Here is a 12,821-nt window from a genome sequence, read left to right on the forward strand (position 1 = left end):
GCCTGCATCACCCTCCTGCATCACCCGCCTGCATCACCCGCCTGCATCACCCGCCTGCATCACCCCTACATCACCCTCCTGCATCACCCTACTGCATCACCCCTACATCACCCGCCTGCATCACCCGCCTGCATCACCCTCCTGCATCACCCTCCTGCATCACCCGCCTGCATCACCCTCCTGCATCACCCTCCTGCATCACCCGCCTGCACTCCAACACAATACATGCACACTACAAAAAAATATACAAAACCTCATGAAAAGCAAAGCTGTTGCTGCAAAAGAAAGCACAAAAAATAATAATAATACATACACAACATTCAAGTACCTAATGGTCATATGGCACCAGAGGCTTGTGTGCCAGCAGAACTGTGCTAGGCAGGGTCAGGTACCTAACCACAGTTCGCCCACTCTACCCCCTCCTCCCACTGGCACAAAAAGCCTATTTGTTTTCAGGCCCTGGATCCAAGTGGGGTTTGAGCGCTTCATTGTCTGGTCAATAGTTTGCAAATGTTAAGAGGGAACGCGGGCGTGTCTGTCAGCATACTAAGCGTTGTACTTTTGAGGCTCCTGAACTCTGGAATAATGGTTCTCTGGAGCGGACTGGCGTGAGGCAGACTGGTGTGGAACACAGTGCTTTAGGACATTCCCCTCCGAGACACTTTGCCGACAAACGGGCTCAGTGGATCCATGACCTTCAGACTACTTTGACCTCTTCAAAGCATTTAATCATGACAGATTTATATATATATATATATATATATATATATATGAAAGATTTTAGAATGTGAAAGAATGCAAATGGAACAGCAATTATACACTATTAAAGTTACACAGCATTTGAAAAATAAAACTGTTCATCGTCATTGCCTAGACTTTTTTCCCCCCCGCTAAAACAAAAACCACGCTTACATAAAATATTGTCTGAGAAAGAAAAAGGCAAGTTGTAGAGTCTGTGTCTGTACTGATTAAGGATAGAAGGTGAGGAAGAGGAGAGGGAGGGAGAGAGGGGTGCGGTTAGAGCTTTGGTGGTTCATTAGAATCCCTTTAACCCAGACTTCCATCCGTCTCCACGGTGATGGTGTGTGCATGTGCACACACTCACAAGCACACCAACAAGCCCTCTTCTTCACTCCTCTTCTTCAAGTCCTCCTTAACACCACCCTCCTGTTCGTACACACATCAGGCAACTTCTTTTTTTTTTTTTTTACACCAGGAATGGAAAAACTGAAATAAAAAATGTATGAATTTATAGATTGATCTTCTCATGACGAGTCTACTGAATGTTATACGCCGAGAGAGCAAGTTATAAGAAACTATCACTCCCGAAACCCTTCTCCTCATCCAGGTAGCTAATGCCATGATGTAGCCAGCCAGTCTTGTCCATATTTCACACAAATGTTCGTCCCAAGGCCAAAACTGATCCCTGCCACAGCCAAGCCCCCTGACCCACCCCTGACCAAGCTCTGACCCAGCCCTGACCCAGCCCTGACCCAGCCCTGACCAAGCTCTGACCCAGCCCTGACCCAGCCCTGACCCAGCCTGTGTCCCCACCATCCCCTTGTGTCTGGAAGGAGGGACTGGGGGACCAGGTTGGGGGCGAGGCCGAAGGTCTGGACAGGGCCCTGGTGGCTGAGACCTCCTAGAAGCCTGGTGGGTCTAGCGGGGTGTGGATCTGGATCTGAGGCCCAGGGGCTGGGGCGGAAGGGGCCTGGGTCCAGGGGTCTGGATCTGGATCTGAGGCCCAGGGGCTGGGGCGGAAGGGGCCTGGGTCCAGGGGTCTGGATCTGGATCTGAGGCCCAGGGGCTGAGGCGGAAGGGGCCTGGGTCCAGGGGTCTGAAAAGAAAGGCATGCTGGCTAGCTGCTTGGAGGCTGAGGGTCTGGGATCCTGGGCAGGAAGGGTTGGTGTCCCAGACCTCTTACTGGCTGGCTGCCTGCTAGATCCTCCATCCTCAGCCAATGGGAGAAAGGCACCACAAAGTTTGACAGGGACGGCCAGAAATATCCAAACTAGGGTCTCTTCACTGGCCCATAAAAACAACGACCACAAATAAAGCAACACAAAGGAAATAAGGTCTCGGTTTCTCGAGTAGATATTTTGTTTCGATTCAAGACTACTGTTGTAGTTCCTATTCTTTAGCCAGCTTACTGTTGGTTTGTGTGTGGTGGGAGGTTGTAAATCAGTTTTTTAAGATGGGTACAATTGATCTCTTGGTATCAAGGGGGGGTGAAGGAAGGTGTAGTGAGTATAATGATCTTGTGTATAAAGGAGTCCTGGGTTTAGATCAGGCGACCTGCAGGGCGGCTACCAGGGTTCCTCCAGGTCTGCTCCGTTCTACAGGGCGAGACAGGAAGGAGAGAGGGGATAAGAAGAGAGGTGAAAAAGAAAATCAAAAAACCATTGTGAGATACAACGATACTCTTATAAACAGATGTTTAGTCTCCAATCATATCCGACTGGAAGCTGTAAATGATGACAGGACCCATAGCCACTCCCCCCACTCCACGGAGCCAATCAGGGAGCTTGTGAGAGTGAGAGCCTGCCCCATTCCCCACATGAATCAGAGAGAGAGAGAGAGAGAGAGACAGAGCAAGGTGACTATGTTAATTCTATTCATTTTTTCAGACCAGTCAAATACAAATTCTCATTCAAAAGGTGCTGAGTGTGTACGTGTACTGTGAGAAACAGTTTTTGGCTCTTTTGAGTCATAATCCACAAGCAGCCTTAACATGTCCTGTACCAGCCAGTCAGTCAGTCAGTCAGTCAGTGAACAGCTAAAATCAAAGCTCTGCACATGCTTCAGAGCAGCTAATTCCACTGACGGGGAGGAGAGAGGGAACATGGGTGGAGATATAGAAATATGGACATGTAGAGTTATATGTCAACTTACCAAATGAAACAGGAGGGCTGCGTTAATCAGAGGGGTGAACACACAGTTAGACAGGCAGGGCTCAACTCTACACCAGCTTACCCGCATCGCTTGTGTGTGTGTGGATCTTTGTTGAGATTATTAATCTAATTTTATGTGTGTTCAAGTGTGCATAAAGACCTTAACATATTGCTTAAAGGTCCTGTAATGTCAAATTAGTTTTTTTGTCCAATTTGGAAATATTAAGCCAAATTGAGTCGGTCAAGAATGATGAATGAAGATTGGCTCTAATTACTTTATACAAATCTTGAGCTCTGCCTTTACCCCTGTGTAAATAAAAAAGTGTTGTAATCGGAAATTTGTATGTAAATCATAATTTATTCGATATTTCTGTTGTTTCAAGAACTTAAACTCAGGTAAAAAAGGCCGGTTTGGCACAGTTCCAGCACTAAGACGGATTCTTTGCACCTTAAAAGTTGCAATACAAAATTCACCTAAGACCCATCAGCATTTAAGAAAGAGAACAAGGTGACAAAGCAAGACCTTTAAACAATACAAACAACATCACTTAATTAGTTACCATGTTTGGTTCAGTCAGTCGACTGCAAGTGTGTGGACAGAAATGTGTGTGAGAAGAGACACAGAAACACACTGTTCACGGACACACACAGAGAGAGAATACGTGGCTACACTTGGGCTGGACGACTGGACAGACTCCCTCGAAGACACAGACGGCACAACACATTCCAGGGTCCCAGATCCAGACCCCATGCAGCTATTGCAGACTACAGGACAGTCCAGCCCACACAAACACAAACACGCTAGTGGCCCTGTCACCCTCATGGGACTGGCATGGGACGCCAGCTAACTCCAGCTGCTTTTTACAGCTTTTCTGTGTTCATCTTCTGAACAATCCCATGATGCCGACACTCCAGGGCCAGCAGTCATGCCCCCCCCCCCACAATGCACCTCAACTCCACACCATCAAAGGAAGTGACATAATCCTCACTGGGAGACCAGGCCATAGATATATAAAGACTAGATGTCTTACGGCGGAGTCTAGAACGTCCGCACATGGCGGCAATCTTGCTACAGTCAACTCGCTCACCCATAACATTGTGTTGATGCTCCATTTTAAAAATCGGTTGAAAATTTAGCAAGTTATGGTAATTTAAAAAGTACATGTAGCATCAACACAATGTTATGGGTGAGTGAGTTGACTGTAGCAAGATGGCCGCCATGTGCGGACTTTCGACTCCGAAAGACATCTACCCTTTATATATATCTATGGACCAGGCTAACGAGGCTTTATGTTCAGCACAGCGGGCCCCACTGGGCCGGTGCGTGTTCACGCTGCAGGGTAAGGCATGCAGAGAGCCTGGGCCCTGCGGCTCCAAGGCTCTGGGGCAGGGGAGCGGCCGGAGCAGGCCCAGACCGGAGGATGAGACCCCAGCTCCGGACCAGAGAGAGGGGTCAGGACAGACAACGGCTAAACCGCACGGCCAGCAGAGCGGCCCTGGCTCCGGCTAGCCTGGCTCCCAGCTAGCCTGGCTCCCAGCTAGCCTGGCTCCCAGCTAGCCTGGCTCCCAGCTAGCCTGGCTCCCAGCTAGCCTGGCTCCCAGCTAGCCTGGCTCCCAGCTAGCCTGGCTCCCAGCTAGCCTGTTCTGTGGCGTCTTAAAGGGCCAGCTGCCCTTCCTGACAGTCCATCCCTGAGAGCTGCAGCATGCACAGACTACAGGAGGACACATGAGATGAGGAAGAGGGTCAAGCTGGTCCAATCTGTGACTGGTAGGGTTAGAAGTGGACAGGGAGCATAGAGAGCTCACACCAGAGTCCACTCCTCGAGACATGTGTTGGTGACATGTAGGCCTATTGGTCAATGCAGGTGGAGCGGGAATACCAAAAGGGGTTTGTACGGTAAGGGAGGCCATGCAGCGTGCAAACTGGATGTCATGAAGGGATTTGTGGAGAGAACATGGAAAAGGTAGGGGAAGAGGAGCCTGCTCACTAGCACACACACTAGCACACACACTAGCACACACACACACTTGTAGTACATGTCGAGGGATACATTTGAAAGGGAGACAGTCAGAGAGAGAGAGACAAAGACAGTATACTAACTAGGGCTGCACAATTAATCGAATTTTAATCACGATTACGATTTTGGCTTCCCACGATCAAATTCGCGTGATCGAGCGATATTTAAAATGCGTCATTCCATTCATAGAACGCTCCGTATCAAAGTTTTTTTTTTTTTTTTTGCTTCCTAAAATATATTTACACAATGGAAAAAGGAAAATAGTGCCCGTTTGAAGTTTTGCTACATTTTCTTTATTGTTTGATTTATTTGTATTTATTCTTTAAGGAGATGCACTGATTTTTTGTGAATAAGAGGACCTAATTTATTTTGATGCACATATTTGTACATTAGCAGGAATGTAGCACAATATGGATGTGAAAGCAGTTATAATTAGCCTATGTGACAATAACATTTGTTTTGGTTAAAATCAACAAATAATCGTGATAATTAATCTCAATATTGATCCAAATAATCGTGATGATCATTTTGGCCATAATGGTGCAGCCCTAATACTCACCCCATCCTCTTCCCTGTGTGGGTTCAGGCGGTGGTACACTGCTTCTACAACACTGCGTCTGAGCGGCAAACAGACACACACAGTCAGAAGTGCAGAGTCATATTCTCCAATATAATACACAATGGGCATGTAAAGCAGTGGGGACAGGTGGATGAAGGTGAGGAATGTGTGCGTGTGTGTGTGTGTGTGTGTGTGTGTCTTACTTGCTGGCGAGGCCTCCCCCAGGTGGCAGGTTAGGGATGCTCTCTGTGGAGAGGTGCCTGATGACAGTAACCAGGTCTGGAATCCCCTCATCCCCCGACTTCTCTATCATCTCTGAAACACAGGAGGGACAGGAGTGAGACAGGGGAGGGAGAGAGAGAGCAGGAGGCAGGGGGGAGAGAGAAGGGGGGGGAAGAGAGGAGGGGGGGAGAGAGAGGAAGGGGAGGAGAGAGAGCAGGAGGGGGGAGGAGAGAGTGTAAGGGGGAGGAGAGAGTAGGGGGGAGGAGAGAGTAGGGGGGAGGAGAGAGAGTAAGGGGGAGGAGAGAGTAGGGGGGAGGAGAGAGAGTAAGGGGGAGGAGAGAGAGTAAGGGGGAGGAGAGAGTAGGGGGGAGGAGAGAGAGTAAGGGGGAGGGGGAGAACTGAGGAGAAGAAAGAGAATAGAAAGAGAGGTCGACAGAGGGGTGGAGGAGCAAAGAAAAATGCATCAAAGGTTGGCTAAATACCACCTGCCCATCACCAGGCTCATAGAGTCATGTCAAAAGCATGAGAGGAAGAGAAGAGAGAGAAAGATGGCAGTAGGAAGAGGGAGAGAACGCCTAGGCAGTGCAGCCTAGCTGGACACTGGGCCCAGAGCCAGTCAGATGTTCAGCCAGCGCATTCCTCACTGGAGTGGCGCTGCTGGCGGCTTTCTCAGAGCCCAGCGGAAACCTCCATGCGACGTTAGCGCAACCTTGGCTCAACGTTACCTCAACCTCCTTATGGAGCAGGTTATGCAACCCCCAAAGGCTCATAGCACTCACACGCTCGTCAGATGACCCCCCCCCCCCCCCAAAAATAAATAAATAAATTACTTGGAAAGAAAAAAAGAAAAGAAAGGTAGGAAGAAGTAGTATGAAAATAAACAGACTCCAGGTCTTAAAGACACAGTGAGACAACATGTTTTATATCATGGAGAAAAAGAACTGACAGGAGAGGAGAGACACACTCAGGGATAGAGATGGATCAAGAAGGAGTGCCAGGCCAAAGAGTTCTTAACTCTGTTCTTAGCTGCTATAACCGTGGCTATGATGAGAGGATTATGGATGAGAGGACCCCTGTATGTACTGTCCATATCCTAACCTTAAATCATCTCCGGCTCCCTTCAGGGATAACCAGGCCTACGTGAGGACAGAGCCTTGGAAAGGGTGGTATACGTCTCACCTTCCACGCGAGCCTCCAGGAAGGTGTCCAGCTCTGCGTCTCTCCTCACAGCCTCCTCCGACACCGTGGGAGCGTTGGGCATACACACCAGAACCACGCTCATGTTGTCCCTGCTTCCCTGGGAGAGGGACAGACGGGCGCCAGAACAACAGTTATTGTGTGTGTGTGTGTGTGTGTGTGGGATGTTTACACCCAGGAACTGAGAAGGGAAGAAAAAAAATGGTGTGACAAGATATAGAATCAGGACTTGGTTAAAGCAAGTTTCAACAGATCCACTTTTACATCCACTGAAATGCGGAAGAACACCGAAACAAGACAAACACACCCACCTCCGACACCCTCCCTCCCGTACCTTGTGCAGGCAGGTGTCCACCACCTCGTTGCAGACCCTCTCCAGGTCGTCCGACACCTCCAGACGGGAGCGCACAAAGTCGCACAGCTCCTCGTTGCTCATCACGTCCCAGATCCCGTCGCAGGCCAGCACCACGAACTGGTCCTCCGGGGCGCGCGCTATCTCAAACACCTCCGGCTCGGGGCTGACCAGCTGCTCCGTGGGGCCCTTGCCCTCCACGCACTTGTAGTCGTAGTCGCCCAGGGCGCGGGACACGGCCAGCGAGCCGTTGACCCTCTGGATCATGACGGAGCCGCCGGCGTTCTGGATGCGCTCCTTCTCGCGGGGGTTGCAGGGCTTGTGGTCCAGCGTGGAGAAGCAGACGTGGGAGTTGCGGTAGAGGACGCCGCGCGAGTCGCCGCAGTTGACGAAGAAGATGTGGGCGGGGGAGACGAGGACGCCCACCGCCGTGGAGCCGCTGCGGTCCATGCCGTTGCGCAGGTCCGAGAAGCTGCGCATGTGCTCGTCGATCTTCAGGAAGCCCGCACGGATGCCCGCCTTCACCGCCTCCACGGTGGGGGCGGGGCCCGACAAGCCCGCCTCGGGGGTGGGCGCGGTCGAGGGGGAGGCGGCGGCGGGGGGGTTGAGGCTGGCGCTGATGATGTGCTCCAGCAGGTGTTTGGAGCAGTAGTTGGCCACGCGCGAGCCGGCGTGGCCGTCGTACACGGCGAAGAAGGACCAGTCCGGGAGGCCGTGGGGCAGCCCCAGCACGGCCGTGTGGGCGTCCTCCATCTCCACCCGCCAGCCCTGCATGGAGCTCAGGCCGAAGCGCAGGCTGTTGCCTGCCCCGTGGGCGTTGTGTTTCTCCGTCTTGGGCTTGTCAAGGAAAGCCCCCATGGCTCAGGCCACGCCTTGGGGGGAGGGAGATGGGAGAGTGGGGGGGGGGGGGGGGGTTAGAGAGAGACAGGGGAAGGAAGGGGTCATGAGGTAAGTCTATTAGACACAGAACTGTAATCTGGAACAGGAATCTTAAGTCGTAGGAACTAGCGTGTTTCAGTTGGTTTCCAGGTAAAAACACAGTGCCTGACGCAGGCTTGTCAGTTGGGGGAAACATGAAGCCATATTAAAAGAGAGAGAGAGAGAGAGAGAGAGAGAGAGAGAGAGAGAGAGGCCGTTGGAATCGCACAACATTTGTGTACACTTGGGTGTCAATGGCCTCAATCAAACACATCGCTGTGACCGATGAACTGATTTAACCACCGGGACGACAGGAGAACAGGAGAGAGGGACTGAATGGGAGAAAGTGTGTGTGTCTCCTTAAAGTCTGCGTCTGGAGCAGACAGCAGAGCTGCTGCAGGCCACCAGGGGGCTAGGTTGTGTGGCCTTTGACCTTCCAGTGCTCTAACCTCTACCTCACCACTTTTCATTCCCCCCCGGCTGAAAGCAGAAGCAGGACTAAAGTTCTGGACACGTCCTCTACTGTTAGTGAGCTGCGGCAACACTGGGTCACTCTGGCAATCACACACTCTCTCTCTCTCTCTCTCACACACACACACACACACACACACACACACACACACACACACACACACACACACACAAACACCCCACCTTCCATTGTGACAACAGTGATCACTCATCACATCCACAGATAGCAGCCACTCTGTCCAGGAAGCGATCTAGGATCACAGACAATGGAGCAGCTCTAAGCTTCTTTGGGAGAAACCACAGGGTTAAGAGCATTACCCACACACAGGAATAGACCTGGTTGTGGACGGGGCCTGGTCCACATCTGAATCAGGTGGGGTGACACTAAATAAAGAGCTGAGGCATTCATCACTTTACATAGGTTAGGCTGGGCTGAAACGGTGTGGGCTTGGGCCGGGCCTGGGCTGGGCTTGCACTACTCCCTACTCCATTGTGTGGATCCGCCAGGGCAACTGTACGGTGTTGCAGCGAGAGCGGCATGAGAGTGAAATGCCTGTCTGTGTGCGACACTACGTCTCCCTCACACCATCCCTATAAATAGGTAGCAGCTAGGGTTACACTCTCACTCACACACACACACACGCACACACCACACACACACTTCACCCAGGCCAAGGTAAGACAGCCACAGAGAGACAAGCCAGACCCAACCTTCACACTCATATACAGATACTCAAGATACATGTCATGCAGCCTCTTTGATCCACACACATAGCAGAGTCCAGGGCCAAGGCATTAGGCTACACTAGGGAGGCTATAGTGGTCGTAGACAAACAGTCGTAAGAGTTTTGTTAAAACGTACACAAATAACCTAACGGGTCAATGCTTCCGACAGGGCTTGATGTCTCTCCTCATTAAAACGTAGGGCCTTAATGTTACACTACCATTAGCATGACAGTACTCCAACTGGACCCATCTCACTGCATATGGATTCGAGTGTTTTGTGTTGCGTGATGCCAAACCAACACAAATCCCATGCAGTCAGGCCACTGCCTAACCCTGCCAGCCATTGTGGCCGGCAGGATGTGAGGCTGCCCGTTTGAAGTATAGTTACCCTGGCGACGGGGAAGCTTGGGTTTAGAACCCTCTGATGCCTCTCAGGGAGAACCGCCCACCTTGCCTTTGTTCCCCGGGCCTAGTCACTGAGGTTCATCCTCCCTCGGCTTATTACATTAAAGCCAGCGCTTTTCAACCGAATCCTGACGCCAATTAATTACAACAAAGCTTCCGCTCAGTGTTGCAGTCCCCCTGGCCTGTACGCGCACACACACGAGTAGGAACAGACAACCACCTATGGTCGGTGTCGCTGACTCTGCCGTGATGCAACAACAGGGCTGATGTCATGCCTTTTCCGGACGTCTCCATGGTTACAGAGCTGGAGTGGCAGTCGAGTTGTTTCTATAGCGACGGAGCTCATGCCACTGTAGGGGTACTGTGTGTGTAGTAGCGTACCGTGTACCTGATCATGTCTCTCCTCTTTCTGAAGTACATCAACTCTGAGGGCAAAGTCAGGTGTAGCAGCAGGACATACACAAAAGTATTTCGAAAAACAAGGCGGGTGCTAAACAAAAAAGATATTAATAAACTCCTGAAAGTGTGGTTGTGCAGGCATGTGTATGAGCGCACTGGTGTGTATGTGCATGTTTTGCCATCTCTCTCCGGTGCACTGTTAGCAGCATTCAGAGGAACTGGGGTCACGATCTGGCAACCAGGTGTCAATACAAACAAGTCAGTGATGATGGCCATTCTGTACCTCCACAGCAGTACGTACCTCCCCCTCTGGGTGACAAGTCGGTGACAAACTCAAATGAACAGTGTCCTCTTCCACCGGAGACACGGTGACCACGTACGGAGCACAGCATAAACAAGCTATTTTGCACGACAGAACACATGTACCAGTACCCCCTTGGAAAAACCAACCTCACAGAACCTGGTATACGCACTACAGGCCTTCGAGGCTATCGGCATGGCCTATGACAAACGATTCGTTGCTGATTTCGTTTCAAAACTGACACATTTTCAGTATGATTTCAGAAAAGGTCACGGTTGATTTAATTTCAGCTAGCTTGCTTGCTATATAGAAACTTGGGCGACTTTCGTCTTGCTGTCTTATGTTATGCGCTTAGAAACTAACTAATTAACTATCTATGGCCAGATCAACTATTTAACGGCGTTGGCTAGTAATTAAGTTTGAACCAAGTTGAAATATCATGTTCTCCCTCCTTACTAGCATAATGGTGTCAAGTTAACCACATACACCTGTAGCTAGCTCGCTACATTCCCAAGTCAGCTTGCTAGCTACAGTAGTTTACTAAACATTTTGTTTTGTTTTCAGTAAACACGTTGGCACAAGCAAACTAGCTAGCTAGAGTAGTTCTTAACAATCATTTAATACAGTCTGCATATTTCTAACACGTCTTGTTACCTTACTCATTGTCATGTCTGCCTACTGTAGATGTCAAACTTGTGATTAATAAGATCACAGTGTCTTGGTACTCGGCCTACAAACTGAACTAGTTAGTCTAGCTGATAGTTGTATTACTAGCTCGATACTCGATAGTTTGTTTCATGCACTAGTGTTTGTTACAAATTATGGTTAGCAATAACAATCTGACTCACTTTGACTTATTACAGCCTAGCCAGACAGGCTAGCTGTCTAGCTAATATCAACTAGTATCCAGTCGTGAGTACTTACGTTCTTGAAGGAAACCAAATTGCCACTTAACGTGTGTCCTTGTTGTAGACTCGAAGTTACCTAGGTGTATCTGCCTTGTTCAAATGTGGTATTTAACGAATCAGCTGTCAGTGGACGATTCTAGCTTTGCTAGTTAGCTAGCTAGCACTAGCTACTTTAGTGTTGACTAGCCAGCTAAAATAGCCACTTCACACGATCCCCTTTAAGCATTTTCCAGCACCGACTGTGTGTTTTTTGAAGCATGATTGGCACCCTAAACGATGTAGCACTATGAATAGCTCGGGCTGTTTGAGAACAAATGTTTTAGCTAATTTAGATATAATTGCTCGCTGGCTACTGATCGGGCTAACCAGCTAGCTACCTTAGCTAGTTCAATGCATAAAACAGATGACGTTCTCCCCCTCATTGACCGAACGCAGCATCTCTTTGCTGAACGTCCAGCACAGGGGGCGGGATATTTTCTTTTGTCAACCGTATTGGCTATAGTCTATTACATAGACGAGCAGGATTGTTTCTCGTGTATGTCACTCAAAACGACACTGCATTGACAAAATATTGTAGGCCAGAATGGTTTTAGTTGGTTTAGAGCTGAATGGCAAAGCCTTTTATAACATGCGGGGATGTACCATGACCGACACATATAAATATTAGCGGATATCATGACAGTTGTGAATGTGTTTTTTCCTTTACCGATAAATAATCATTATCTGCCACCCAGAACAGTCCTGTCTTCCTCTTGATACATGCGATGAATGTATGCGATTCTCATTGACAGTGGATTGACAATGAAAGGCTATCATACTTACTGCTATGACTGTGTATGTATATAATAGGCCTTCGATTTTCAATCTTGGATGAATCATATGATGAACTCTTGCAGAAATAATTCCGCTCTGTGCCCTACCCTTAGAAACTAAAACGCGGCCAAGTGATTGTCTTTCAGCTGTGGGAATGAGAAGAGCCCATACACAAGTTAAGGGCCACTTTTGGGGGAAAATAAAGATCTACACTACACTCCACAGTTTCCATGGCAATGAAAGGCTCTTACTCCATGGTCTCCATAGTGATGACTGTTTAATGATGGTCGCTGAGCATTGGTCTTGATGGAACTACTGTCCGGTGTCTATCCCCTTACTGACAGAGGGAGGTGTGTGTGTGTGTGTTGGTCTAGAGAGGGGCACAAGAGGAGGCATAGTGGGTGAATGATGAGATGAGGTAGCCTTGTTTACGTTCTCAATTGAGTTTCTGTCCTGTTTTCCGTTCCTACAAAATAAGTGTGTGTGTGTGTGTGCGCGCGTGTGTGTGCATAGACTGTACAAGCGCGTGTTGAGAGAGGGGCCAAGCTGCTCACCCTCTTTAATGGGATTACACTCATTAAACAGCTGTTTGTTAAACGGCAGAGGACCTCTGCCTGTGCCATTCCCAGGATTTATCCAGA

The 12,821-nt window shown here is 49.4% G+C and overlaps 1 protein-coding gene across 2 annotated transcripts; it reads right to left on the reverse strand.

Annotated features, from left to right (window-relative positions):
* Positions 1 to 1,510: 1,510 nt before the first annotated feature.
* Positions 1,511 to 11,770, reverse strand: ppm1ba (protein phosphatase, Mg2+/Mn2+ dependent, 1Ba). Of its 2 annotated transcripts, none has more exons than XM_067236622.1 (6): positions 11,384 to 11,770; positions 7,222 to 8,111; positions 6,870 to 6,987; positions 5,672 to 5,783; positions 5,469 to 5,526; positions 1,511 to 2,336 (listed from the first exon to the last, which is right to left on the reverse strand). In XM_067236622.1, the coding sequence occupies exons 2-6, from the start codon at positions 8,095 to 8,097 to the stop codon at positions 2,307 to 2,309; spliced, it is 1,194 nt and encodes a 397-aa protein (XP_067092723.1). In that variant the 5' UTR covers positions 8,098 to 8,111; positions 11,384 to 11,770; the 3' UTR covers positions 1,511 to 2,306. The 2 variants fall into 2 exon arrangements, with proteins under 2 accessions (XP_067092723.1, XP_067092724.1); XM_067236623.1 differs by lacking the exon at positions 11,384 to 11,770 and adding an exon at positions 10,460 to 10,587.
* Positions 11,771 to 12,821: the final 1,051 nt, after the last annotated feature.

This window comes from Osmerus mordax, chromosome 5 (assembly GCF_038355195.1).
Source record: "Osmerus mordax isolate fOsmMor3 chromosome 5, fOsmMor3.pri, whole genome shotgun sequence".
Classification (NCBI taxonomy): Eukaryota; Metazoa; Chordata; class Actinopteri; order Osmeriformes; family Osmeridae; genus Osmerus; species Osmerus mordax.

Excerpts from the sequence above, each read along its gene's own strand:
- ppm1ba (XM_067236622.1), bottom strand. The coding sequence starts at position 8,097 with ATGGGGGCTTTCCTTGACAAGCCCAAGACGGAGAAACACAACGCCCAC. Across the intron at positions 5,527-5,671 it reads GGGGGAGGCCTCGCCAGCAA|ACGCAGTGTTGTAGAAGCAG; the intron begins GTAAGACACACA and ends TTTGCCGCTCAG. Across the intron at positions 2,337-5,468 it reads CACACAGGGAAGAGGATGGG|AACGGAGCAGACCTGGAGGA; the intron begins GTGAGTATTAGG and ends CTCGCCCTGTAG.